The sequence below is a fragment of the Giraffa tippelskirchi genome, chromosome 5 (genome assembly GCF_054371585.1).
Source record: "Giraffa tippelskirchi isolate mGirTip1 chromosome 5, T2T-mGirTip1v1.2.pri, whole genome shotgun sequence".
Lineage (NCBI taxonomy): Eukaryota > Metazoa > Chordata > Mammalia > Artiodactyla > Giraffidae > Giraffa > Giraffa tippelskirchi.
This window is the reverse complement of record NC_137279.1, coordinates 38,158,931-38,185,838: the sequence shown is the minus strand read 5'-3', so window position 1 is coordinate 38,185,838 and position 26,908 is coordinate 38,158,931. Positions and strand designations below refer to the sequence as shown.

The window sequence follows — 26,908 nt, the reverse complement described above, 5'->3', positions numbered from 1 at the left end:
CTGTCTCTATGCTCCATAGCATCCTGGGCATAATTACCTCACTGAGCCTCAGTTTTCCCCACTTGTAAAATGGGTTTACCCTTGCCCTTCAGGATGTGGTGCTGATGGTGTGGCCCTGGTGACGAATCCTGACAGCAGCTGGGGAAGCCGGCGGGGGGTGGTGGTGGTGGTTTGCCACCAGTGGCTGTGCTCAGTCTGTCATCAGCACTGGCCTGGGTGCCATGGAGATGGTTGAAGACAATCAGGTAAACTGAGGCTTTGCTCATAGGACCCTGCCTTCTGGGAGGGAGGCTCTGCCAGCAAGTCTCATGTCATTCTCACAAGAACCTGATGGTGATGGAGGCAGAAGTAGTATTAGCCTCTTACAGGTGAGGGCTTTAACGTTCAGAAAGATTGTCAAACTCACTCAAGGCTGCACAGCTGGGCAAAAGACCCAGCTGGGATCCTCCACAGGTTGCAGTAGTCCAGAATCCATCTTTGAAACAGCCAGGAGGGGCGATTGCTGAGAACCCAAGCCAGTCTGGGACCCTGAAGCCAGGAGCCAGAAGGGATGAAGTTTTGTGCACCCGTTTTGCACAATCCTGCGAGCCCAGAATTCCCCGCCCCACCCCTGTGCACCACCCCCCTGGACCCCAGGATGGTTGCTCCAGTCTACTGGGCTCTGTCCCCAGGCCTGTCCTTTGAAACTTGGCATTGGCGTTGGGGGAGGGTGAGAGGAGGGAACTGGGCCCCCGAGAGCTGCTGTCATTCTTCCCGGCCCCCGGGAAGAGCGGGCGGGCCAGGCCAGGCTCCACTGTTGCTCGCTGACAGGACAGTGCAGCCACCACACACTTCAGCTGCCAGCTCACCGCGGTCACCCAATCCATCACTGAGGGCGGGGGCTCCTGGCCGGCCGCTCGCCTGCAGTGTTGTTCTAGTCTGCCCGGAGCTGTGAGATAAACGGGGCATGAACTGGCCCCCTGGCAGGGGGTCAGCCCCTTCTGCCCTCATTAAAGTGCCAATCAAGAAGAGGAATGGCGACAAGCAGCGGAGCTCAGCCTCCCCGGCTGGGCCAGGGGGCAGGATCCAGACTCCCCCCACCCCCCACCCAAGAGTGCCTGGAGAATTCCACCCCTGCCTGAGCCTCTGGTTGCAACATCACCCTTGGTTTCCCCTGCAATGAGAGCAGCTGGGGGAGCTGGAAATTCAAGGCAGCAAAAACTACTCCTGTGGCTTGGGTGGCTGTCTTGCTACCTGCTGCCATGTCGCAAGCTCCCCAGAACTTAGTGGCTTAAAACAACCCCCATGTTATTATTGCTTGAATCTGAGGGTTTACTGGGCTCAGCGAGGTGAATCTTCTGCTCTGTGTGATGTCAGCAGGAGTGGCCACCATCCAGGGCGCCACTGGGCTGGAGAGCTTCTGCACAGTTCATGTACAAATCTGGTACCTTTGTGGAGACACATGGAGGGCTGGGCTCACCTGGTTCACTGGAGTGAGTGGGTGACTCACCCTCCATCCCTATAGAGTCTCCCTGACCACGTGACCCCTACATGTGGTCTCTCCCACAGGGTAGCCACCCTACTCACCATGACTTAGGACTGCCAAAAGTAGAGGGTCTGGTCCTGCTAAAGACATTTGGCAGTGTGCCTGCAGCAGGCACACATATCCTAAGGTAAGCCATGGGCCAGCCCAGATTCAGTGTGGGAGGGGACACCCCGGGGAGTGGATGATGGGAAGTATGGTCTCTTGGGGCCAGACTGGCTACCACAGTGTGATCCACAGTGGAGGTGCTTTGCTCAGCAGAGGGGTGAAACAAATTTTCTTTTCTCCTGTGTTCTTTGCCTGGAGGCCAAGGGGACCAAGAGCTTCTTGGTGAGGAGAGGCTGTAATTCTCCCCTCCCACTGACATACACTCCCTCCACAGTTCATCTAGAAAAATCTCCCAAATCCTATAATAAGACATGTCTTTTTGTAAAAAATGATTAATAGCATGATTTTTATATTCATTTCAAATATTACATAACTGTTACCATTGCTTAATAATATGCCAAGCATAGCTCTAAGCAGTTATATCTTACTGAATTTTCCCAACAACTCTATAGAGATGACATTGTGACTCTCGTTTTACAGAAGTATCAGTTATTTGGGCTAAATTGTTGTAACAAACAGATTCCTAAATAGTTTTTAACCTAAACATGATAGAGGTTTGTGTCTTGTTTATGTAAGCAAGATGAGGCTTCGTGGTTGGCAGGCAGCTGTGCTCCATTTAGTGTTTCACAGACCCAGGCTCCATCCAGCTTGTGGCTCTGCTGTGCCCTCTGGTTTGAACTGATCATTCTGGCTGTTATGAGAACAGTCCATGGTGTGGGCACATGGGGGACAGAGCTGAGGTTTGGTGGATATTCCCCATTTGCCCTCTAAATCCATTGTCCCTTTTCCCACCCTTCTCTCTGCCACTGGGAGGCTAACCTCAACCTCCATAGACTATTCCAAAGGACTCCCAACATGCTGACTTCCGATTAGATTCAGCCAATGGGAGACAGAGGCAGGAAGTTAGAGACTTCCCTGGCTCTCTCTCTATTGGCCTATAGTTGGACAATAAATTACTTTTCCTACCAAAGGCTATGTCTTCCTTCAGGTAGCCCTTTTTAGCACTTTTAATTCTCCACCTGTCCCAGGGGTGAGATATTTCACCATCTTTTGTTGGTACTCTTAACCCTACCCACAACTCGTAATCAGCTCCTTTGATGACCTCTGTGTAATCATATCCTCTGAATGTAACATCTATGACCTGCTGTGCACCTGACTGATACAGAGGCAAGGGTGGAAGCAAGGAGGCTATTTAGGAAGCTATTTCAATAATCCGGAAGATAAATAAGGGAGGATATACTTCTGAGTTGAGCAAAAAGATTTTCTGGTGGATTGGATGAGGTTGTTGTTGTTGTGCAGTTGCTCAGTTGTGTCCAGCTCTTTGCGACCCCACAGACGGCAGCACGCCAGGCTTCCCTGTCTGTCACCATCTCCTGGAGCTTGCTCAAACTCATGTCCATTGAGTTGGTGATGCCATCTAACCATCTCATCATCTGTCATCCCCTTCTCCTCCTGCCTTCAATCTTTCCATCAGGGTCTTTTCCAATGAGTCAGTTCTTCGAATCAGGTGGCCAAAGTATTAGAGCTTCAGTTTCAGCATCAACCCCTCCAGTGAATATTCAGGGTTGATTTCCTTTAGGATTGACTGGTCTGATCTCAAAGGACTCATAAGAGTCTTCTCCAAAACCACAGTTTGTGAAGTTTGAGTAAAAGAGAAGTTCCCAGGATGAATCAAAAATTATTGGCTTCAATAACTGGAAGATTGGAGTTACTCATTAAGATGGATAAGACTAAGGGAGAGGCAGGCTTTTGAAGGAAGAAATTATGAGTTCTGTTTTGGGCTTGTTAAGTTTGGGATGCTTTTCAGATTTAAGTGGAGATGTTGAAAGGGCAGTTGGAACTTCAAGGCCACATTCCAGGGCAGAGATCCAGGCTTGAGATACACATTCAAGAATTATGAATGTGTAGAGGGTATTTGGGACTCAATGAGTTACCCAAAGAGAGTATGGAAGGAGATAGGAAGAGATTTGATAGTGAGCTCTGAGGTTTCCCAACATTTGGAGACCAAGAAGATGGGGAAGAAGCAGCAAAGAAGACTGAAGTAGGTGAAGAAGCAAAAAAACAGTGGTCTCCTGTATGCCAAGTGGGGAAAATATATTCACTGGAAGGACTAATGCTGAAGTTGAAGCTCCAATACTTTGGTCACCTGATGCAAAGAGCCAACTCATTTGAAAAGACACTGATGCTGGGAAAGACTGAGGGCAGGAGGAGAAGGGGGAGACAGAGAATCGGACGGTTGGATGGCATCACTGACTTGATGGACATGAGTTTGAGCAAACTCCAGGAGATAGTGAAGGACAGGGAAGCCTGGCGTGCTGCAGTCCATGGTGTCACAAAGAGTTGGACATGACTTAGTGACTGAACAATAACAACAACAAGTAGAGAAAAAGCATTTTAAGAGGAAGAGAGTGATCGTCCACAGAAAATGATGCTGCTTGTTCAGGTTAGATGAGACCTTGTAATGAAGACTAGATTGACAAGGTGAAGGTCAGTTATGACCTTGAAAACGGTGGAGTCTGGAGGATAAAAACTTAATTGGAACGGGATCAGAGAAGAATAGAGAAATTTCTGGTTCTATCCATGGCAGAGTAGCTAGTATTGGACTTAATCTGTCTGACATAAATAAGTATAAAACAAACTAAACAAAATATGTGAAACAAACATTATCAGGCTCTGGACCACAGGCAATACAAGGCTGTCTATGATCCTTAAGAGAAGGGAAGCAAATGAATCTGAGCTCCACATTCACCTTGACCTTTTACCTGAGTAGCTTATAAATTGTGGCAAAGGGAAGGAAATTCCAAGCAAAGAGTCAAGAGTATCACTCACTGGGTGGTCAAGAGAGTTCAGAGTTTAGGGTTGTTAAGGTAGTAAGAATTTGTGGGGAGAAAACCCAAGAAAAAAGGACCACAGAGAAAAAGCAGCAGAAATGGAGTCCCAAATTTTGCACATGGATTTCCTAAGGTCCATAGTTAAATCCTGAAGTGTTCACGCAGATGGCAAGACTTCACAAGGCCTAGCAGAAATGTGCTTGGAGGCTGAGAGTTGAACAGAGATTTCAGAGGTTTCAGTGCAGGAGTGATATTGGAGTTCTGAGCCACCCACAGAGGAGAGACCTTAGTGAATACTCTAAGAATACAGCTGAAAATCCAGAAAGGCTACAGCCTAGAAGTAAAGGCTTCACCCTAGGGCAATAGAGAAAGCTGAAACAAAGTCTAAAGTCAATTATCAGTAAGATCAAGATAATCCTCCAGTTACTTAGCTGCCTACCAGAATTAAAAAGAAAACAAAAAAACACTCTTCAGAGGATGATGTTATAATCCAGAATCTCCACAATGTAACATTCAAAATGTCCAACATATTTTTTTTTAATTACTAGACAAAGACAGAGGCAGGAAATGTGATCTATTGTCAAGAGAAAAAACAGTCAACAGCAGTAAACTCCAGGTGTTGGAATTGGCAGGCAAAGATGAAAATACATAAATGTACTAAAGGATTTAAAGGAAAAGGTGAACACAAATTTGCCCAAGTGAGGAAATTCAGCATAGAAATACACTGTTTTAAATGGAAATTCTTGAACTGAAAAATACAGTATCTGAAATGAAGAATTCTTTGGACTCACTTAATAAAGTGTTGGGTATGAGAATTAAAAGGTTCTGTGAACTCAATGACAACTCAACAGAAAGCAGACTTCATTGTACTGCCCTTCACAGATATTGCCTATCTTATAAATTGAAGGTTTGTGGTAACCCTGTTTTGAGCAAGTCTATTGGTGCCATTTTTCCAACAGCATTTCCTCACTCCATGTCTCTGTGTCACATTTTGGTAATTCTCACGATATTTTTAAATTTCCCATTATTGTTATATTTGTTATGGTGATCTGTGATCAGTGATCTTACTACTGCAAAAAGATTATGACTCACTGAAGCCTCAGATGATTGCTAGCATTTTTTAACAATAAAGTACTTTTTAATTAAGGGTTTCTCTGATGTCTATGACAGTAAAGAATCTGCCTGCGATGCAGGAGATGTAGGTTTGATCCCTGGGGCAGGAAGATACCCTGGAAAAGGAAATGGCAACCCACTCCAGTATTCTTGCCTGGAGAATTCCATGGACAGAGGAGCCTGATGGACTACAGTCCATGGAGTTGCAAAGAGTTGGACACAACTGAGTGACTAACACAACATACTTTTTACTTAAGGTATGTACATTATCATTTTTAGAGGTAATGCTTTTACACACTGAATAGACTACAGTAGAGTGTAAACATACTTTTATATGCACTGGGAAACCAAAAGAACATTATGTGACTCTCTTTATTGCAATATTCACTTGATTTTAATGGTCTGGAATTGAACCTACAGTATCTCTGAGGTGTGCCTGTTTACAAATGTTGAATTGCTATGTTGTACAAGTGAAACTAATATAGTATCGTTATGTCAGATACACTTAAATTTTTTTTAAAAGGAGGTGATTTGGCAATATTTACCAAAATTGTGATTGTGCAAAAGTCCAGTAATTCCTCTTTTGAACTTTAACTTACATGTCAAAAAATGAGGACTGTACAAGGTTTCATTGCAGCTTTGTTTGTAATAGCAAGAAGACTAGAGTTTTTGTGGAGTTTGTTTACACAGAATGCATGTGGGCTCAGTCATGTCCGACTCTTTGTGAGTCCATGGACTATAGCCCACCAAGTTCCTCTGTCCATGGAATTTACCCAGGCAAGAATACTGGAGTGGGTTGCCATCTCATTCTCCAGGGGATCTTCTAGACCCAGGGGTCAAGCTTGCATCTCATGTCTCCTGCATTGGCAGGCAGGTTCTTTACCACTAGTGCCACCTGGGATGCAACATAAATGATCATCAGTGAGGGATGGTTAAGTAAATTACAGTATACCTGTACCATGGAACTCTATGCTATCTAAGGAAATTAGAAAGCTCTTTATGTGCTGACGTGGAATGATGTTCAAGATGTTATTAAAGAGCAAAGAAGACTTATGCAGCTGAAACTTTGAGAAGCCTTGATCTAGCAGATGTTGGTCCTTTGAGAAAAGACCCAAAAGATGTGAATGCTTCTCCACAAAGTGGAAAACCAAAGGAAGTGAGATAAGAAGGAGGGATCCTTGTGGAAGGTAAATGGCAAACTGGCTGGAGCACCATAAGATAGAAGGATAAAGGAAAACTATGTTGTGGGAACTCCATGCTTCTTCTCCAGGGTATTTTTTAGTGGGCTTAGGAGATTAGCATGCTTGGCTTCCAGAATGTTTCTGCAGTGATTCAGATGGTGGAGTAGAAGGACTTCAGCTTACCTCCTCTCACAAAAACACCAGTATCACAGCTAACTGCTAAAAACCATTGACCAAAGAAGTGTTGTTGTTCAGTTGCTAAGGTGTGTCCACTCCTTGTGACCCCACTGCAGCACACCAGGCTTCCCCGTCCTTCACTGTCTCCCAGAGTTTGCTCAAATTCATGTCCAGTGAGTTGGTGATGCCATCCAATTATCTCATCCTCTGTCGCCCCCCACCTTCTCTTTCTGCCCTCAATCTTCCCCAGCATTAAGGTATTTTTCAGTGAGTCAGTTCTTTGCATTAGGTGGCCAAAGCATTGGGGCTTCAGCTTCAGCATCAGTCCTTCCAATGAATATTCATGGTTGATTTCCTTCAGGATTGACTGGTTTGATCTCCTTGCTTTTCAAGGGACTCTCAAGAGTCTTTTCAAGCACCACAGTTTGAAAGCATAAGTTCTTCAGCACTCTGCCTTCTTTACTGTCCAGCTCTCACACCTGTATATAACTACTGGAAAGACAATAGCCTTGACTATTAGGACTTTTGTTTTTTAACACATCATCTAGGTTTGTCATAGCTTTCCTGTCAAGAAGCAGTTGTCTTCTAATTTCAAGGCTGTAGTCATCATCTACATCTAAGAGGAAATCTGTTAGTGCTTCCACCTTTTCCCTTTCTATTTGCCATGAAGTGATGAGACTAGATGCCATGAGCTTAATTTTTTTAATATTGAGTTTTAAGCCAGATTTTTCACTCTCCTCCTTCACCCTCAATAAGAGGCTCTTTAGTTCCTCTTCACTTTCTGCCAAGTACACGTATAAGCAAAGCACATCAGGTGAAATGCCAGGCTGGATGAATCACAAGCGGGAATCAAAATTGCTGGGAGAAGTATCAACAACTTTAGATATACAGATGATACCACTCTAATGGTAGTAAGTGAAGAGGAACCAAAGAACCTCTTGATAAGTGTGAAAGAGCAGAGTTTAAAAGCCTGGCTTAAAGCTCAATACTCTAAAAGCTAAGATCATGGCATCTGGTCCCATCACTTCATGGCAAACAGAAGGGGGGAAAGTGGAAACAGTGGCATATTTTATTTTCTTGGGCTCCAAAATCACTGCAGATGGTGACTGCAGCCATGAAATTGAAAGACACTTGCTCCTTGAAAGAAAAGCTATGACAAACCTAGACAGCATATTAAAAAGCAGAGACATCACTTTGCCGACTAAGGTCCATCTTGTCAAAGCATGGTTTTTCCAGTGGTCATGTATGGATGTGAGACTAGGAGCATAAAGAAGGCTGAGCACTGAAGAATTGGTGCTTTCAAACTGTGGTGCTGGAGAAGACTCTTGAGGGTCCCTTGGACAGCAAGGAGAACCAATCAGTCAATCCTAAAGGAAATCAGTCCTGAATATTCATTGGAAGGACTGATGCTTAAGCTCCAATACTTTGGCCACCTGATGTGAAGAGCTGACTCATTGGAAAAGACCCTGATGCTGGGAAAGACTGAGGGCAGGAGGAGAAGGGGGCGACAGAGGATCAGATGGTTGGATGGCATCACTGAGTCAATTGACACGAATTTGAGCAAACTCTGGGAGATAGTGAAGGACAAGGAAGCCTGGCGTGCTGCAGTCCATGGGGTCACCAAGAGTTGGATACAACTTAGTGACTGAACAGCATTTTATCATCTAGACAGATTTGTTTCAGCAGTCCCATCAAGAAAATACCCAAACCATGGAAACCCAACAATTTGACCATAAACTAGGCTATGTGAAAGTCACTCAGTCATGTCCAACTCTTCATGACCCCACGGACCATACAGTCCATGAAATTCTCCAGGCCAGAATACTAGAGTGGGTAGCTGTTCCCTCCTCCAGGGGATCTTCCCAACTCAGGGATCAAACCCAGGTCTCCCACATTGCAGGTGGATTCTTTACCAGCTGAGCCTCCAGAGAAGCCACCAGTGGGAATGGCTACCCACTCCAGTATTCTGGTCTAGAGAATTCCATGGACTCCAGTACATGGGATCACAAAGAGTCAGACACAACTGAGTGACTTTTACTTTCTGCCTGTCATGTGTGCAAAGTGCCTATTTTGTCCTTATGGAAACATTCTCCCCCACCAGCAAAGACAGTTTACATCCAATGCTTCATCATTCCCATTTTCAGTCTGTTGACATATTTGAAATATTAAAAATTATTGGCTTTAGAACACTAATATTCACAGCCATTTTCTTTAGTCATTTGTGAGGCCTGTCTTGAGGTGAGAACTAGATTAATGGAACAAAGCCAAGGGCCAAAATGTGAGCTACGAACTGACAGGGTCCCTGCTTTCCCAGGAGTCATCCTCTGACATAAACTGGATGAAGTCTGTAGCCAGAAAGTCATGTACTGAGGTACCCCGGGACAGATGGGCCCAGGGGAGGCTTCGGGTCAGACCTGGCCCCCAGGCCTTTGACTGGGGCGCTCCTCCCCTGTTCTGTTTCACTCGTGGTGTGTCCACATTCTCACCTCTGGCCTCTGTGCCTGGCATTTTATACACCCTGGGCAGCTGGCCAGGGGCCTTTGTTTTGTTTGCAGAGTTGCCTAATCTGATACTGATGTTTAGAAACAGAGTCAGGCTCCTGGAGTCCAAACAAGGGAGAAACAGAGGCCCTCCAGCCTCTTGTGAGCCCCAGTGGACACAAGGTGCACCATGAGGTGCTCCCGAAGTTTTGTGGTTAAATAGACTTGAACTAACCTTCCCTAAGGCTGACAGGGAGTCTTCAGAGGGGCCAGGCCACTCCACCCTGGGCATCCAGCTATGAGAAAACTGGTCACTCCTGCCTGGACTGCCCTGGGCAAGCTGTGGGCTGGGGACAGACTGCTCACATCACCTCCTTATCCTCCCCCTCTGGTGTCATCTGCTTCCCTGGCAAAGAGGAGATCATGGTCTTGGTTTTTCCATGGCAGCCCGGCTTCCCTTCTTGATGTTCCTCACTGTTCTCTCTTCCAGATGTGTGTTCCCAAAGAGCCCCCAAGTGAAACAGATTCAGGATCCCCACAAGCCAAGGTTGAATATCTAATAGCAATCTACTCCAATACATTGGGCACCTGATGTGAAGAGCTGACTTATTGGGAAAGACCCTGATGTTGGGAAAGATTGAGGGCAGGAGGAGAAGGGGGCAACAGAGGATAAGATGGTTGGGTGGTATCACCAATTCAATTGACATGAATTTGAGAAAACTCCAGGAGATAGTGGAGGACAGAGGAGCCTGGCATGCTGCAGTCCATGGGGTCGCAGAGCTGGACACGACTTAGTGACTGAATAACAACAATCTACTCTTTGTCCACCAAAATCTCCCCAAATGCCAAGGCCTTAACTCAGAGACATGAATCTTCACAGTGGCCTTTATGGTCACAATTAGGGACTCAGGAGGGCCTGAGGCAGAGGAGCCTTCAAAAGTGATTGTGTCCAAAGTCTGGCACCCACCCCTGCCCCGGCTGGTTCAGTTTCATCCAGTGCAGGGAAGGGCAAGTGTGACCTTTGGTACTACCTCTGGCCACCCTGCCACAGTCCCGCACAGCTTCCATCTTGGGGGGCTTGTGAGTGTCCTAACCCATTCCAAAAGGTGATGTCCAGGTAGGGAGTCAGATGGAATCACAGTCTTGGGCCCCTGTGGACTCGCTCAGGCTAGACAGGGAACTGGTGATATGTTTGCCAAGAAGGATGAAGGCTGCTCCTCAGCTGGGCCAGGCATGGGCTCTAAGAACCTGCTCTTTGCATCAAGTCTCAGGCCTACAGTCCCCAAGGGCCCGGGACCAGGACACTTCTGGTTTCTTTGTGTTTCTGTGTAACAACCAACAGTGGATTGTCATACCTTCCACTTCTGTCCCGTGTGGCAGCCACCAAGCTACACACAACCACTGAACAGTGCCCCATCTTCACTGAGATGCTGGGTGTATAACACACACCAGGCATTTTTGGGGGGTAGGTTGGTGTTATAACATTTACTAAAATAATGCTATCGGTTCAGTTCAGTTGCGCAGTTGTGTCCTACTCTTTGCGACCCCATGGACTGCAGCACGCCAGGCTTCCCTGTCCACCACCAATTCCCGGAGCTTGCTCAAACTCATGTCCATTGAGTCAGTGATGCCATCCAACCATCTCATCCTCTGTCGTCCCTTTCTCCTCCTGCCCTCAATCTTTTCCAGCATCAGGGTCTTTTCCAATGAGTTAGCTCCTCGCATCAGGTGGCCAAAGTACTGGAACAGATTGCTATTGGAACAGGTGGCCAAAGTATTGGAAAATAATGCTATGGGTGAATAGAAACAGTGAAGAACCAAAGAATTAAGATTAAAGCTATGTAAAATCCCAACTAAAACCCCAAAGTGTCAAATGTATTCATTCATTAGCTAAATAAAAGCCCAAGAAAGACTGCAAAATGGTTGGTGATTTTCAGTTATCAAAATTTTGGATTTTGTATCCATTGAATATGTAGTGCAGAATAAGAATGCAAAATATCTCATTACACAGTAATGTCTTCTGATTACACAGTAAATTATGATATTTTGCTGGGAAAGATTGAGGGTAGGAGGAGAAGGGGGTGACAGAGGATGAGAGGGTTGGATGGGATCACCAACTAAGTGGACAGGAGTTTGAGCAAGCTCCAGGAGATGGTCAAGGACAGGGAAGCCTGACATGTTGGGTTCATGGGGTCACCAAGAGTCGGATACAACTTAGCGACTGAACAACAACAATATCACTAATACAATACATTTTCAATTTCTTTTTCTTTTTTTGTAAAATGTGACTCACAGAAGAGTTTAAGTTATGTGTATGACTTGTCTATTTCTATGGAATGGCGCTGGTCTGCTTGGTAATGCTAAGAGTTACGGGTCTCAGGATCTCTCTCCTGTATGATCCCAAGGCAGAGTTGCCAAAAAGGAAGGTGCATGCAATTTGGGAGGCACAAGTGAGCAGCAGTCACTGTGCTTTCAAGATCATTGTTAGGTTGAGGCAGTGGGAGACAGACAGTGGGGAGCTGGTGGGTTAGGGTGGGTTCTTGCTCTTTTCCCACAGGAAGCTCTTATCCCTGAGGGCGAGCCTCGCTGACCTACACTGACGCCAGGCCCCTGGCTGCAAACCCTCAGAGGGCAGCCACACAAAGAGCCAAGAGCCTTCCAAAGACGTCTACCCTGGGCCCTTCCCTAGTCCTATGTTTCATCCTACCACCCTGACGGGTCTGAATTCCATAACACCACGGGATTCCCTGTTAACCCCTGAGGTTCTGCTTCCCTGATGGCACCCCACCCTTCAGGGGGTGCTGAGGCCTCATAGCGTATTGGGAGCTAAAACCTCAAAACACAAAACTAGACAATATCAAACATCTTGGTTAATGTGACAAAGTACAACTGGACAGGATTCAAGCAAGAGGCCAGCTCTTGGCTATCAGGCCTCCTGCCTGGGCCTCTAAGATCCTGTTTCTTCCCATTCCACTCACCTCTAGTCAGGCTCCCTTCCCCTTTAGCATCCCCCTTCCTCCAGATCTTCTTCCTCTCCTACCCACAAGGATGCCACCTCCCTGCTGTTTTGTTTTGTTTTTTTTTTTTTAAATTTTTGGCCAAGTTGGGTCTTAGTTGCAGCACACAAGGTCTTCATTTTGTCATTCGGGATTTTTTTCACTTCTGCACATTCTTTAGTCGCAGCCTGTGAGTTTAGTTGCTCCGAGGCAGGTGGGATCTTAGTTCCCTGGTCAGAGATCAAACCTGAGTCCCCTGCATTTTAAGGTGGATTCTCAACCACTGGACCACCAGGGAAGTCCCTCCCCACTGTTTTTAAAGCACCTAAAAAGAAACAAACACCCTCCCTCTTTGTCTCCTACAAATTTTAACACAAGATCTACACTCGCTGCTTCACTTCTGGATCCTATTTCAACACCTGCCACTAGCAGAAGCATCAGGTCCAAGTCGCTTGTGGCCTAGTTTCCAAATGCACTGGCGTCTTTTCAGTCCTGCCCAGCCTGACCTCCGAACAGAGCTGGACACCACAGCCCAGTCTCTCCCTCCAGAACATTCACTCTGCTCTGTCATCATCACCCCTGTGTTGACCTTCCCTGGTTCCTCTTCCTCTCTCAGTCCCTCCATCAGGTCTCCTCTGGGACCTGACCTTAGCCCACATCTCTCCTCACTTTACACCCTTCTCTGAGCACTGTCATCTTCTCCAAGGTATTTTTCAACCGTCATCTCCAAAGGAATGACTCTCAGATGTCTTTCCAACACTGCTCACTGGAGTTTCCACAGGGTCTCAGGTTAAATGTGTCCAAAATGAAACTCGTCACTTGCCCATCCTCTCCTGGTTTTCCATCTTCTAGTAGTGTAGTCAAGCCCCTTTCTGTTCCAAGTGACTTACACAAGTAAATGGACCTTTGAACAGATGTAAGCAAAACCCAGGGCCTCAAGGGATGTCCTCAAGATCTGGCCTCTCTCCATTTTGCTTCATTCTGGGGCAGCCCCTCCCTATACCCTGTTCCCTGCGGCTTCAGGCTCACAGCTTCCAGGCTCAAATTCAGTGGAAAGAAGCCATCTCTTCCTGGTAATTTCTGTCCAGTTGCTGGATTCCCTTTGACTGGATCATGTATCCATTCTAGAACCAATCCTTGTATCTAGGGATTGCACTGATTGGCAATTTAATTGGATTATATACAATCCAGGAAGAGTTGATTCTGGTCAGGCAAAAGTGGTCCTTCCCCCCACCAGGCATATATGCCCATCAACATACTGGGTAGATTTTTTTCATGTCTCTTGTCTTCTCCCCATTTCCTTAGGTGAATTCCTTATCTTCTCTTGTCTGGACTATTTGAATATTTCCCTAAGGAGAACTTCTCCTTCCATTTACTTCCATTCCATCCACCATCCACACCACTGACACAGTTATCTTTTTAAAGCTTGGATTGGATGTCAAGATTCATCCCTGTGGTTTTGCATGTCCATAGTTTGTTCATGTCTCTTGCTGACCAGAAGTCCATCCTTATGTTACACTCCAGTTTGTTTTTCCATTCATCTATTGACAGACATGTTCCTAGGACTTGGCTATATTAAACATATGCACAAATCTTTGTGTGAATGTATTTCCATTTCTCTTGAGTAGATACCTATGAGTAGAAATGATGAGTCTTGTGGTGAGTATATGTTTAACTCTTTGAGAAACTGCCAAGCTGTTTTCCAAACTAGTTTCACTATTTTACATCCCCACTGGCAAACGTGGGAGAATTCCATGTGCCAATCCTTGCTATCATCCTTGCTGCAACTTGCTATCATCATAATTCTTAACATTATTCCACAGGTGTGCAGTGGTATTTCATTGTGGTTTTAATTTGCATTTCCTTGAGAGTGGGATATTGCAGATTTTTCATGTGCTTTTTGGCCTTTTGTGTATTTCTTTTGTGAAATGTTTGTTGAGATGCTCACTTATTTTCAATTAGGTTTCATGACTTATTGAATTAATTTGCTAAAAACTTGTTAAGAAATTAATTTTGCATCTGTGTCCATGAGGGATATTGGTCTTTAGTTTTCTTATAAAAATTTTATTTATTTTTGGTGTCAGAGTAATGCTAACCTCATAAAATGATTTGGAAAGTGCTTTCTCCTCTCTTTTCTGAAAGGATTTGTGTAGGATTGAAATTAATTTCTCCTTAAATGGTTGATGGGATTCACAAGTAAAGCTATCTGGGCCTGGAGTTTTCTTCCTGGGAAGATTTTTAATGATAAAGTTAGTTTCTTTAATAGATACAAGGCTATTTTGACTTTCTATTTCTTCTATCAGTTTTGATAATTTGTGCCTTTCAAGAAATGTGTCCATTTTATGTGAGTTGTCAGATTTAAAAGCACAAAGTTATTCATAGTATCTCCTTGTTATCCTTAAATGTCGATAGGATTTGTAATGATGCCCCCTTTTTCACAGTGAGTTGTTTGGGGCAGAGGGTAGTGGGGTGAAGAGAGCCAGATTCTAATCTTCCACAGTAGGAAAAAAGTAGATAACATCTCTGATGGAAAGAAATCAAGAATAGGTGGTAGAAATATGGTGTTTGAAAAAAACAGAGGTAAATACAAGAAGAAATTGGAAAAGAGTTGAAAATAGTTGCCCCTGTGGACAGGATTTAGTGTGGGGTGGACCATGGTGTGGCAAAGGACAGAAGGCAGTTCATTCTAAACTAGTACAAGTTCAAGTTCAGGGTTATTTCGTTCTAGATCTTGCCTCTCTCATTTTCCTTTCCCTCCCTCAACTCAGGCTGCACTGAAGATGTGCTCCTTGTTTCACTCCCTCAGTAATAAGATGCTCCTCTTGTTAGCATCATTAAGGGCCTTGGCTCAATCTGGTTTCCCTGGTTGTCAAACCCAACTCCTATCCTATTTGCAGAGATGGCAGACCTGGACATCCCCAAGGATCCTTACCTTGGCCAGTGGTGTACCTGGTGTACTTGAAACCCAGAGGATCATTTTTTTTTTTTTTAATTTAAATTCATTCATGTGTTTATCTTTGGTTGCACTGGGTCTTCATTGCTGTGCATGGGCTTTCTCTAGTTTCAGAGAGTGGGGACTACTCTCTAGTTGTGGTGCCTGGGCTTCTCTTTCCTGTGACTTCTCTTGTTGTGGAGCACAGACTTTAGGCACATGGGCTTCAGTAGGTGCAGCTCACAGACTCGAGGGTGCAGGCTCAGTAGTTGTGGGACATGGCTTAGCTGCTTCAAGGCATGTGGAATCTTCCTGGGCAAAGGATTAAACCGATGTCCCCTGTATTGGCAGGAGGATTATTATCTCCTGTACCACAGGGAAGTCCAGAGGATCATCTTTTAAACTCTACCCTCCTTGATATGACAAAATCATCTTCAGTAATAATCATGAATGAAGTAACAAGAAATGCAGTGAAAATATTTTATTGAACTTTTAAAGTAATTATGCCAGTCACATTAAATAAGTATCATAGAACAAAATAGAGCACAACTACTTAATCTTTTTACATGTATACAATATTTATATATTTACTTAATGATTTTAATTTTGGTTATAGGTCTATATAAAAATGTTTATTTAAATAATTGTCCAGTAACTAGTAAGTGAATTTTAATAAAATCAATATATCTGCCAAAGGTCAACTTTGAACAACTAATAAATCACATGATTGATAATGCTTGATTTTATGTTTCATTGGTGAACTAAAATTTTCTCTTTCCAAACAAAAGTGTTACACTTCATAGTCTGCACTGTTTCACTGCTTAAAATTTTAAACACCAATAAAAACTGTAAGTGCTTACACAGAATGACAGAAATGGAGCCATTCAAGCTTTTTGCTTCAACTTTACAATCACTGTCCATTATCATTTACTTCAAATATATTATTGAAATGCAGGGATATGTAGAAACACAGGGGTTGGAGATGTGAACTGTGCCCCAGTAGGCTTGAATGATTCAAAAACAGTAAACTTCATCTCTAAATGAAAATGTGAAGCTGAGTCTGTGTGTGCTGGGGGCCCACTGCACACCTGGGAGCTCTCAATTAATTCCCTTGTGGAATACAAGCTGTATTAAAGGACAAGTAAGATAAACGTGCTAATTTGAAGCTTTCGTATGTATCATCAAAACTCAACAGAACTTAGACCCACTGAGGATGTTTAAGAGAAGGAGAATTTTATCACAGATCTTGTTCAGAACTGCCAAGTGCATGGTGAGAAAAAACCGACCGGCTTTAAGTCTTAATTTCCTGATTGTTTTTTAATTGTCGGTATTAAATGGCCAGGCAGCCACTCCCACCTTAGTGTGTCACGGTCACGGGCCAACCATTCAACAGCTGCTCTGTCCAAGAAAGGACACTCACTGTTTCCACTCAACCCACCATTCACACCTCACCCTCTCATCTTAGCTTCTGCTCCCAACAAAACTTTTCTTACTGCAGTGTCCTCCACCTTGTGGAATCCAGCACACATCTCACTGGGCTTTTCAGCATCATCCAACCAATTGACCATGTCCTCTTTCTGGAAACATTCTCTTGTACTCTTCTTGCCATGTGTCCAGTCACTCTTTCCCAGCCTCCCTTACTGGGTCACCTTCCTAGGCACATGCACCCATTAAATGTTGGTGTCCTGAGGGCCTGGTCCAGCCTCTCTTCTCTCCTGTTCTATGCTCACTAGAATCGAATTGACTCCCATCACACCAAACACGCTTTACCGGCAAGTCACCCTCTCTCAAGTTCTAAACTGCCTACTTTCCATCTCTGCTCAACATGTCACTGACAAACTAAATATACCCATAACCTAAGACATTCATTTATTCAATTTACCTTCAACAGATATGTGTGTGTGTGCTCAGTCATGTCCAACTCTTCACGACACCATGGACTGTGACCCACCAGGCTCTTCTGTCCATGGAATTCTTCCAGAATACTGGAGTGGGTTGCTATTTCCTCCTCCAGGGGATCTTCCCGACCCAGGGATCGAACCCACATCTCCTGCATCTCCTGCACTGGCAGGCGGATTCTTTACCACTGAGCCAACAGATATGTAACTGTCAGTAAATGGACACCAGTCATAAACATCCCAGCTCTTTCTCCAGCGTTCTCCCACCTTGGTAATCACACCACTGCCCACCCGGTTAAAGCTGGAAACCAGGGAATGACCCTTGATACCTTTTTCCCTCTTATCCTCTACATTAAATCAATCCCTCTGTCTCATCTACTCTTCCTTGAAAACATGTCCCAGGCCTCTGCACCTCTCTCCATCTCCACTGCCTGCTCCTGGTCCAAGCCACCATCATTTCTTACCTGGACTGCTGCAGTGGCCTTCCTTCCTCTCTTCAATCATGCTACTCATTCTCCATTTTGCAGCCAGAGAGGTATTTCTGGAGATGCTAATCTTACATGAAGTGCTCAGTCACTTCAGCCCTGTCTGACTCTCAATGACCCCATGGACTGTAGCCCACCAAGCTCATCTGTCCATGGGATTTCCCTGATAAGAATACTAGAGTGGGTTGGCATTTTCTCCTCCAGGGGATCTTCCTGACCCAGGGATCAAACCTGCGTCTCCTGAGGCTCCTGCATTGGCAGGTGGATTCTTTACTATTGAGCCACTGGGGAAACCCAATCTTACATGAAATCCTCTGCTTAAAACCTTTCCCCAGGAACTTCCCTGGTGGTCTAGTGGTTGGAGCTCCATGCTTCCACTGTAGGGAGTACGGGTCTGATGGATCCTTAGTCAGGGAACAAAGATTCTGCAGGCTGCACGGTGCGGCCAACAGAACAAAACACCTTTCCCCATGTGGTTTACCAAGACCAGCATGACCCAGCCCCATCTCTCCAGCCTCACTCCGCTGCTCTCCTGCCAGTCTGGAAATCCTGCTCCTCAATCGGCCGAGCAGCCTCTCACCTCCAGGATGTCACGGGTGCACTGCCCTTTCCTCTTTGCCTCCCTCACTCTTCTCAGTCCATCTGGGCTCAGACTACCTGCCTCTTCCCCAGGGAAGCCTGCCCTGCTCCCACCCTGAGGTCCACTAGCACAGGGAAGGCAGTGAGTATCATCCCACTGACTGCGTATCTCTGGCCCCAGGAAGACACCCACAGCAAGGGCTGGCAGTGCCTCTGTGCTGTTGGAGGGACAGAGGCTTAGCGACTTTGGCATCAGTTACCTGTGTTGTCTGGGAACACACCTGCGGATGGGCAGTCTCTGAGAACAAACCATCAAGCAGAATGGAGAGGTACCTTTCTGCAGGCTTGGCCCAACTTCCTAGAAGTCTCTGTGTATCCCTGAGGTAAGGTGTCCCAGGAAAACATGCCCCAGAGGCAGCACTTTTCCCCCTAAAATTGCCCTGGGAGTCAAGTCAGCACTCTCCTCCCCACACCACTCTCTTCGGGGTTTCCAAGGGCCTCACAGCCCGAGATCCACACACTTCCTCCAAGACAAAATGTACCCACGACTTTTTTGTGCTTTGGAGTCAGACCAGAGTAAGCCTGAGGTGTGAAGTTTCATTAACCCCTGGGAACTGTTTATACCAGTAAGGACCATGGGGACACACGGCCTGGCCTATCTGAGACCATGAGGTAGGCAGGCGCAGGACCATTGTTCCAGCATCAAATCCTTCTAAAGTTCCAGTGGGATTACTTGGAGGCAGCTTAAATGAGGATGCCGTGTTTTCTTCTTTCTCCTTTCTGCTCGCTTCGTTTACTTTAAGTTCTCACTGCTGTTCCGAAGGACTACACAGAACTTGCTTCTTGGGCCACTCGCAAGACACAAGTCAGAGCTCTCTTACAGAAAAATAAGTAAAGTCTTACAGGCTTTGATTAATATAGTCTGTAAACTTCTATCAATAAGTGTGTATGTAACTATCTGTCTTTCCCATCATCCATCCACCTTCTATCCTACCTATCTACTTACTGGTTTTTATTTACAAGCCTCAAAGAGGATATTTTTGTTTCATATGCTCATGGAACATTTATAAAAACTGATCAAGTAATTGGACAAAAAGAAACCACAACAGATTTTTTTAAATGTAGAAAACTTTAGGTTATATTTGCTGATTATAAACCAGTAAAATTCAAAATAGCTAATTTAAGGAGGATACTTTTTTAATATTAAAAATTAAAAACACATTCCTAGGTAGGTCTTAGATGAGAGAAGAAATCAAAAGTAAATTAAAAACTACACAGAAAGCAACTTAAGAACACTTAATATCAAAATTTATGGGATAAACAAAGCTGCATTTTGAAAAAATTTATAACCCTGAAATGTCGTTATTCAAGAAGATAGGTGAGAAAAAAACACACAACTAAATGATAAACCTATCTTAGAAAGCAAGAAAAAAACAGCAAAGATAAATCAAAACAAGCCAGGTGGCAGGAACAAAAGATTAAAGGTACAATCAATAGAATAATAAAAACAAAGTAGCAAAGAGAAACCAGTCCCAAATTCCTCCTTTGAAAAGAAAGCAACTTCCTCAAAAACTTAGTTGTGAAAAAAATAAAAAGTAAAAATATGCAAGATTAGGAATGAGAAAGGAGAAATGACCAGAGACAAGAGGTATTAAAATAATCTTTGGTGAATACATATAAATGTATGGCAACAAATGTAAAAAACATAAAGAGAATTGGATGATTTTTAAATAAGCTACCAAAACTGACGTATGAAGCAATAGAAAACTTGAAAACTCCAGTTAGCAGAGGGCACACACGTTGGTGGGGTAGGGAATGAAGATTAAAGGGAACCACTGAAAAAGCTTCTAGAGTCTGACGGGTTTGTGGCCTGGGGCTTTCCAGGTGGTGCAGTGGTAAAGAATCCGCCTGCCAATACAGGAGCCCCAAGAGATATGGGTTTGATCCCTGGGTTGGGGAGATCCCTTGGAGAAAGAAATGGCAACCCACTCGTGTTTTTGCCTGGAAAATTCCATGGACAGAGCACCCTGGCAGGCTACAGTCCATGGGGTCACAAAGAGTTGGACATGACTGAGCACAGCACAGCACAAGGGTTTGCAGCCGACTCACATCTAACTTTTGGAAAACTATGATGTTCTATCATAATTTAAGTATTGCAAGCCACAGAAAATGGTGGAGAGTTCTCCTTTTAGGAAGGCAGTACAATTTTAATTCTAAAATCTGATGAAGATGCTATGAAAAGAGAAACTTACAGACCCTCCTCTCACTATAAAGATGCAGACTCAAAATACTAGCAAAAAGAATCATGGAATGTATCAAAAGAATAACAATAACATTATGACCAAATGGGGCTTATTCCAAGAGACTAAGGGTGGTGTAATACCAGGAAATCTAGCAACGTATCCCATTTTTAAAAAATCAAAGGAGAAGAATCAATATGGTCATAATAATAGATGCTGTGAAGGGACTTCTGCTATAATTCCACAGCCATTCCTAACTTAAATTCCTACAAAGAATGAAAAGATGGTCAGGTTCACTGCTGGTAATTCACTAAAGAATGAATGAGATGCGACTGAGAACCCTTTCAGATTGGTTAACATTTCTGGCGGGAGTGCCAGCAGAGGGCACTTAGATGGGCCACAGCCCTCCACATCCCCAGCAACAGGTTTGGAAAGCAATCTTGTGTGTATCCACAGAGACCAGTGGCTGCTGGGAATCTACTGCCCAGAAATAAAACTAGGGCATAAGCACCTAAGTAGGAGGGTGTCTCTCGTAGGCTGTTCTTAGTGGGCTGGGTGGCCTGAGAATGCAGTGATTGCCCTCCAATATGGGAATCGCTGAGTTCGCACACAACAGTCACACCAACAATTGTGCTGCATTTAAGAGATCAGCAATATACCAACCTGAAGGTAACACTGAGAAGGCACAGAAAAGTATACAATTTCAACTTCATGAAAATAAATGTTGGGAATGATATATGACTATATCTGTGTTCCATGTCTGTATCTAATCAGCATAGTGAGAACACACTTCCATGAGGTCAGCCTCATATGCTATAACACAGATATGAGCTTATGTTTTTGTTTTGCATTTGTATGTTTGCAAACACGTAAGATCTGATGTTTAAAAGTTTCAACAGGAAATTCTGCAGCAGGCTCCCTTCTTCCTTTTGCTGTTGTTTCAGTCGCTCAGTTGTGTCTGACTCTTTGCGGCCCCCTGGACTGTAGCTCACCGGGCTCCTCTGCCCATGCGATTCTCCAGGCAAGAATACTGAGTCGGTTGCCACTTTCTTCTCCAGGGGATCTTCCCAGGCCAGGGATCGAACCTACGTCTCCTGCATCAGCAGGCAGTTTCTTTACACTGAGCCACCTGGGAAGCTTCTTTTTCTTTTGGTGTCTACAATTGCTTCTAGGACCCATACCCTCCCAGCTGCATATCCATCTCTGGAAGGTGCTGCTTCTCTCCATCTGCCTAAACTCTTAAACTTTGGGGACCCCAGGACTCAGATCAGGATCTCTTTTCTTCACCGCTCCCACCCTCCGCCCACTCCTTTGAGGATTCCTTCCAGGCTCCACTTGTCACTTGCACGATGACTCCCAGTCTTGCACTTTTGGCCTGCACTCATCTCTGGAACTCCAGACTCATCTCTGGAACTCCAGGCTCCAGTGCCTGCCTAGTTGCCTTCCTGACCTGTCCAGTAATACCAAGTAGGCACTGTGAAGTGAAGGGAAGTGAAAGTTGCTCAGTCGTGTCTGACTCTTTGTGACCCCATGAACTACGCAGTTCATGCAATTCTCCAGGCCATAGTACTGGAGTGGATAGCCTTTCCCTTCTCCAGGGGATCTTCCCAATCCCAGGATTGAACCTAGGTCTCCTGCATTGCAGGAAGATTCTTTACCAACTGAGCTATCAGGGAAGCCCACATAGGCACCATGAACGTGACCAAACCGCTCCTCCTGTAGTCTCCTTCTAGGACATGACACCTTCCATCCTGTCAGGGCCTGGACTGGTTACCTCACAGAGGTGGGGAGAGTGTGGTCAGCACGAAGCCTGGGCCCGGCAGACAGGAAGTTAGGCAAAGGCCCGAGGTGCAGGGCTGGCCTGGGAACGCGCCTCCCTGGAGTGAGGGAGAGGCTGTGTGTGCTTGTGAACACCGTCAGATGTTTGGCATCTGTCATCGGCGATGGTTCTAGAATCTACGGGCCAGCAAGATTCCAGAAGGAAACAACATGTTTGGAAGTCAACAGAGCCTTTTATTCCACAGGAAGAGAAAGAACGACTTGACATGAACAGATTCTAGAGTCGCAACAGACTGGGGGCTGTGAGGGTGCTCACACAGCGGTGACCCAGAACTTTATTTTTGGGATTTTATAAGCAGCTGCTATGCTATTTTGAGGCACAGATGAGGCTTATAAACAAAGTGGCCCAGGAGTCGGCCGAACTCCGAGCTGCACCCTCACCACCGGGCGGGCGAGGCACTCAAACTGATGAGAGGCTGCGTTTCCATTTCTGGGTTGGTGGTGAGCGGGCCCGGGTGCAGGAAGCACTGACTGGCCAGCCTTTCTGGTGGGCGAACAAAAGCAGCTCTGATTGGTCAGCGATGTAGCTGGATGTGCTGGGTCAGGGCATCAAGGGGACTTTGCTTTCTGCTGGCCTGGTTTCTCCTGATTCAATTTATTTTTCTTCCTGGGAGTGGAACTGGGTACTTGAGGCAGCAAGAAAATCGGTAGAAAATTACTGTAACAAAGACTCGGCCATCGCTGGCTAAACACTGATGTTAAAAGAAATGGGGCCTTTAGTAGCCACAGCCAGGGCCTGCTTCCTCTAAAGCTTTGGATGTTTTCCAGGCAAACCAGGAAACTCTCCAGAGCCCCTGAAACCTTACCCCATGTCTGGCATGAGGGCTGAGAGGGCAGAGGGAGTTTGAGAAGCTAAGTTGGCACCCACCAACCCCAACCTCACCCCGTTTGGTCTTTGGATCCCATTTTAACATCTGCCTCTTCTAAGGCACAATGTCAGAGGAGGTTGTGCAATTAGGAGCTAGGCCACTGTTTCTAACTGATGAGATTAGAAAGCGGCTGGGAGGGGGGCATCTGAGCACCCTCTCGGAGTCTCCGGGAAGCACCGTTCCACATTGCAGCCCTCAACCAACTTCCCACGGGCAGAGGATGCCGGGTACCACTGGGGCCCAAGGCAAGTTTCCTTTATAATCCTAACACCAAGCACCTCAATCCAACAGAACTTCCAAGTGACTTCATTCCAGAAAGTGACAGAAGGCTCACTGATGCAAACAAGCAACCCTCTGAGAGTCGCATCCTTAGGAGATCATGATCTCAGGCAGTGGGTGACTGGTGACAAAAACCACAAGCCACACTTGTGGGGTGCAGGGCAGGAGGCTGTTGAAGAGGACGAGAAACCTGCCTGCAGGTTTGCCACAACGGCTGCCTGGCAAAACCAACCAACCAACCAAACAACTAAAAACACACCTCCTTCAAGAGCCAGGTTTCAACCCTACTGTCCACGAAGACAGTTCAGTGAAGATCATATATAAATCCTGGCGCTCAAGATGAGCCTTGAAGACACTGCTTTGCCAAAGCACTAAGCACTTGGGTTAAAGCTCCCTTCCTGTTTCTTTGAACACACACACATGCGCACGCGCGCGTGCACGCACACACACACACACACACACCCCCACACCCACACCCAAGGGGGTAAAGAAAGACAGATTAGCTTCATTTGTGTCTTGGAAGGATCTGGGTCATGAGTTATAAACCCCAAAACCTTCCACACATCCACTGATCCCCTGGGTCCTTGTAGATCTCAGCTACGTTAGACATGGTTGTAGAGACTGAATAGATTTATTAAAATAAAAATTTAAAAAAATCACAAGTCTAGTCATTCATTCCAGAGTGAGGCCTACCCCTCCCCAACTTGGTTATTCCATACAGAAAAGAGAAAACCCTGCAAACAAGACCCAGGAAGAAGAGGGCACTCCCTCCACACCTTGCCACTATTTAGAATTTAAAACCAAGGGCAAGAGTTATTTTGGCCAAATCTTGGCCTCAAACTTACAAAACAGCTTTTTAATACTCAGATTTCATTTCCTTTTCTGACTCTCTCCTTCTCCTTTCTCATCTCAGTGTTACTGTCACTGGGTCCCCAGGACTGCAGAGCTGGGAGTCTGTCTGCAGCTTTATTAGGAAGAAGAGAGTCCTAGGTCCTTCCCCTCTGACCGCTGCTCGGAGGGAGGACATTCTTACTGTGGGTTTCGGTAAGTTTCTGGACTTTTGCTTTGTCACCCAGTTCTGTGGGGTTTTTTCCCCTTCTAAGTTATCAGAGTCTACCAGTGTTTCAGAGTGGCCTCTATGATAATAACCCAAGAAAAGCTTGTAATGCTGGTGTGTGTGCACGTGTGCTAACAGAACACACCTCAAAGTTTGGCAAGACCAGTCAGGAGAGAGCCAGAGATTTAGGCAGATAAAAAATAATATGCGACACTCTTAAGAACCATCCTTAAACTGGGGGAGAAATCAATAAAAGATGCATCTGAGTCACTCCCCTAAGCCTCGTCGAGGGCCAGCTCTAGGTCTGGACACTTTGGTTTGCTGCTGCTGCCTGGAAGAGCACAGGTGTCAAAGGTGTCACTCTTGATGTAACCCATCACCTCACCTCAGCCCACCTGACTGTGAACACCCTCATTTCCCAGACTAAGACATAAAATTCTGCAACTTGCAAGAATCCCCTCTTCACGGATAGTACCCTGAATTAGACGTGTAGAATTAGTGCAATAGAAGATCCAATATAATTTTATATTACTTTACAGTTAACAATCCTTTACACACATCCTAGTTCCTGTTCAGAAACGCTTCTATATATTTACAAACACATAGCTGTATATACATCAATATATACATGTTAAAATACAGGGCAATCTAAAAATTAGATTGATCTTGGTACGCTTTTTTTTTCAAACGTTATTCAACCAATGTCTTTTAAAAATTACCTCCCCATAATCTAAAGCAATTCCTTGCCCCACAAATGAATACAGTTCCATCTGCACCCCCTCATCAGTATTTACTTCCCCTCTTGATATCGTCCCCCAAACCTTATTCTGGTTTCCTCAAATTTAAGCCAAGCCCATGGGCCTCTCTCCTCCTGATTGGTTTGGGGTCTGTCTTTGGGAATGTCCATCCGGAAGCTGGGGTTTCTCAGGAGTCCAGCTCCAACTGCTCTTGGTTTTCATTGAGTCTTAACATTAGTTGCTGTTCATAGTAAAGGCTCTTTGCATAGTTTATTTCTTGTGATAACTTGATAGCGAGGACCTCTGATTTCACATGGACCTGAGGAAAAGGACAGAATGAGTAACTTGTCCCCACAGTGGGAAGCCAAACAGAAGCACAGGACGCGAGCCACTGAAATCCAGGCAGTAGCTTCCAGCCTGACTGTGGATCTGAACAGTATGGGTGTACTTCTAAGAAACAGATCCCCAGGGCCATACTCCTAGTTAATACCAACTTGAGGTCTGGGGTGGACTCCAGGGTGACTGTGCAGCCAACCCACAATCCCCCGACCTTTGGGACTCCCTGTAACTGAGAGACTGCTGTGCTCTGAGGTGTGAGGATCAGCTGAGGTGAGAACAAGTGAGAACAAAGACTTGGGATTCAAATCTAAAGTCTGCTGGTGTTCAAAGCACACAAACGCTTTGAGGCCTTTCTTATGGAGTAAGCTTGCTTGCCTTGAAAGGGTGAAAGGGCAGCTGGGCAAGGCTCCCCACCTCCAAAAGGAACTTGTGGAAATACTCAGGCTTTTGGGTGTTAACTCAGTTAATCTACCGGCCCTAACCTAAGCCAATGACCCCAGGGGAACCCACACAAGCCAAACCAAACCCAAGCACATTCCTGGGCAGGGAGAAGGTCAAGGGAGAGAGGCTCAGTCAGGCTGGTTGCGGTTTCTGATCTGCAGAAAGACTGAGATAAGCAGGGCCATTTTGAATGGTATGTCATTCTCGAATGCAGGCTTGAAAATCCTAGCATTCCAGGTGAAAGATGACCATAGCTAACACCTGGGGTTCCTGAAAAGACTCCAAGTGAGAACATGGCTGGAGATGGGGTCCCCTCACATGGGTCTGCTGAGCTCTGAGCAGAAGCAGTGACCTAGTCCAGGCCACCAGCTCTGGTGCCTCGCAGGCACGTGGCTTTGAATCCCAGCTCCTTCCGGTGTTGGCCAGGTAACCCTGAGCAAGCCACCTGTCCTCACCAAGCCTCCTTACCAGTCAAGTGGGGCAAATAACAGTACAACAGTAAATAATCTTTAAGTACTCAGAATCCAGCCTGGCACATAGTAAGCCCTTAATGAATGTTGGTTATTAATAGGAATGGCATTATTTAATAAAGTCCTGCCATAACAGTATCTTGTAGCCTTTGGAGGCAAAGTGTAAATTTTGTCTATAAATATTTACTGAGCTTTTACCCTGTGTGGGGGCCTATGCTACATATTGCTTCTTGGTGCAGGAAAAAAGTTAGCTTCCAATTATTCTAGAGGGGAAGTTAGGAAGAAGCCAGCATGTGCTCTGACATCTTAGATCCAATGCACTGAAGAGGCCCATT

General features: G+C 45.3%; 1 protein-coding gene across 1 annotated transcript in view; it reads right to left on the bottom strand.

Annotated features, from left to right (window-relative positions):
* Positions 1 to 21,683: 21,683 nt before the first annotated feature.
* VPS13D (vacuolar protein sorting 13 homolog D) overlaps positions 21,684 to 26,908 on the bottom strand; it is a 272,477-nt gene continuing 267,252 nt past the window's right edge. The window contains exon 70 of the mRNA XM_081491462.1: positions 21,684 to 25,642. Coding sequence (XP_081347588.1) covers positions 25,511 to 25,642 — 132 coding nt within the window. The 3' untranslated portion in view covers positions 21,684 to 25,510. The remainder of the gene's footprint in view (positions 25,643 to 26,908) is intronic.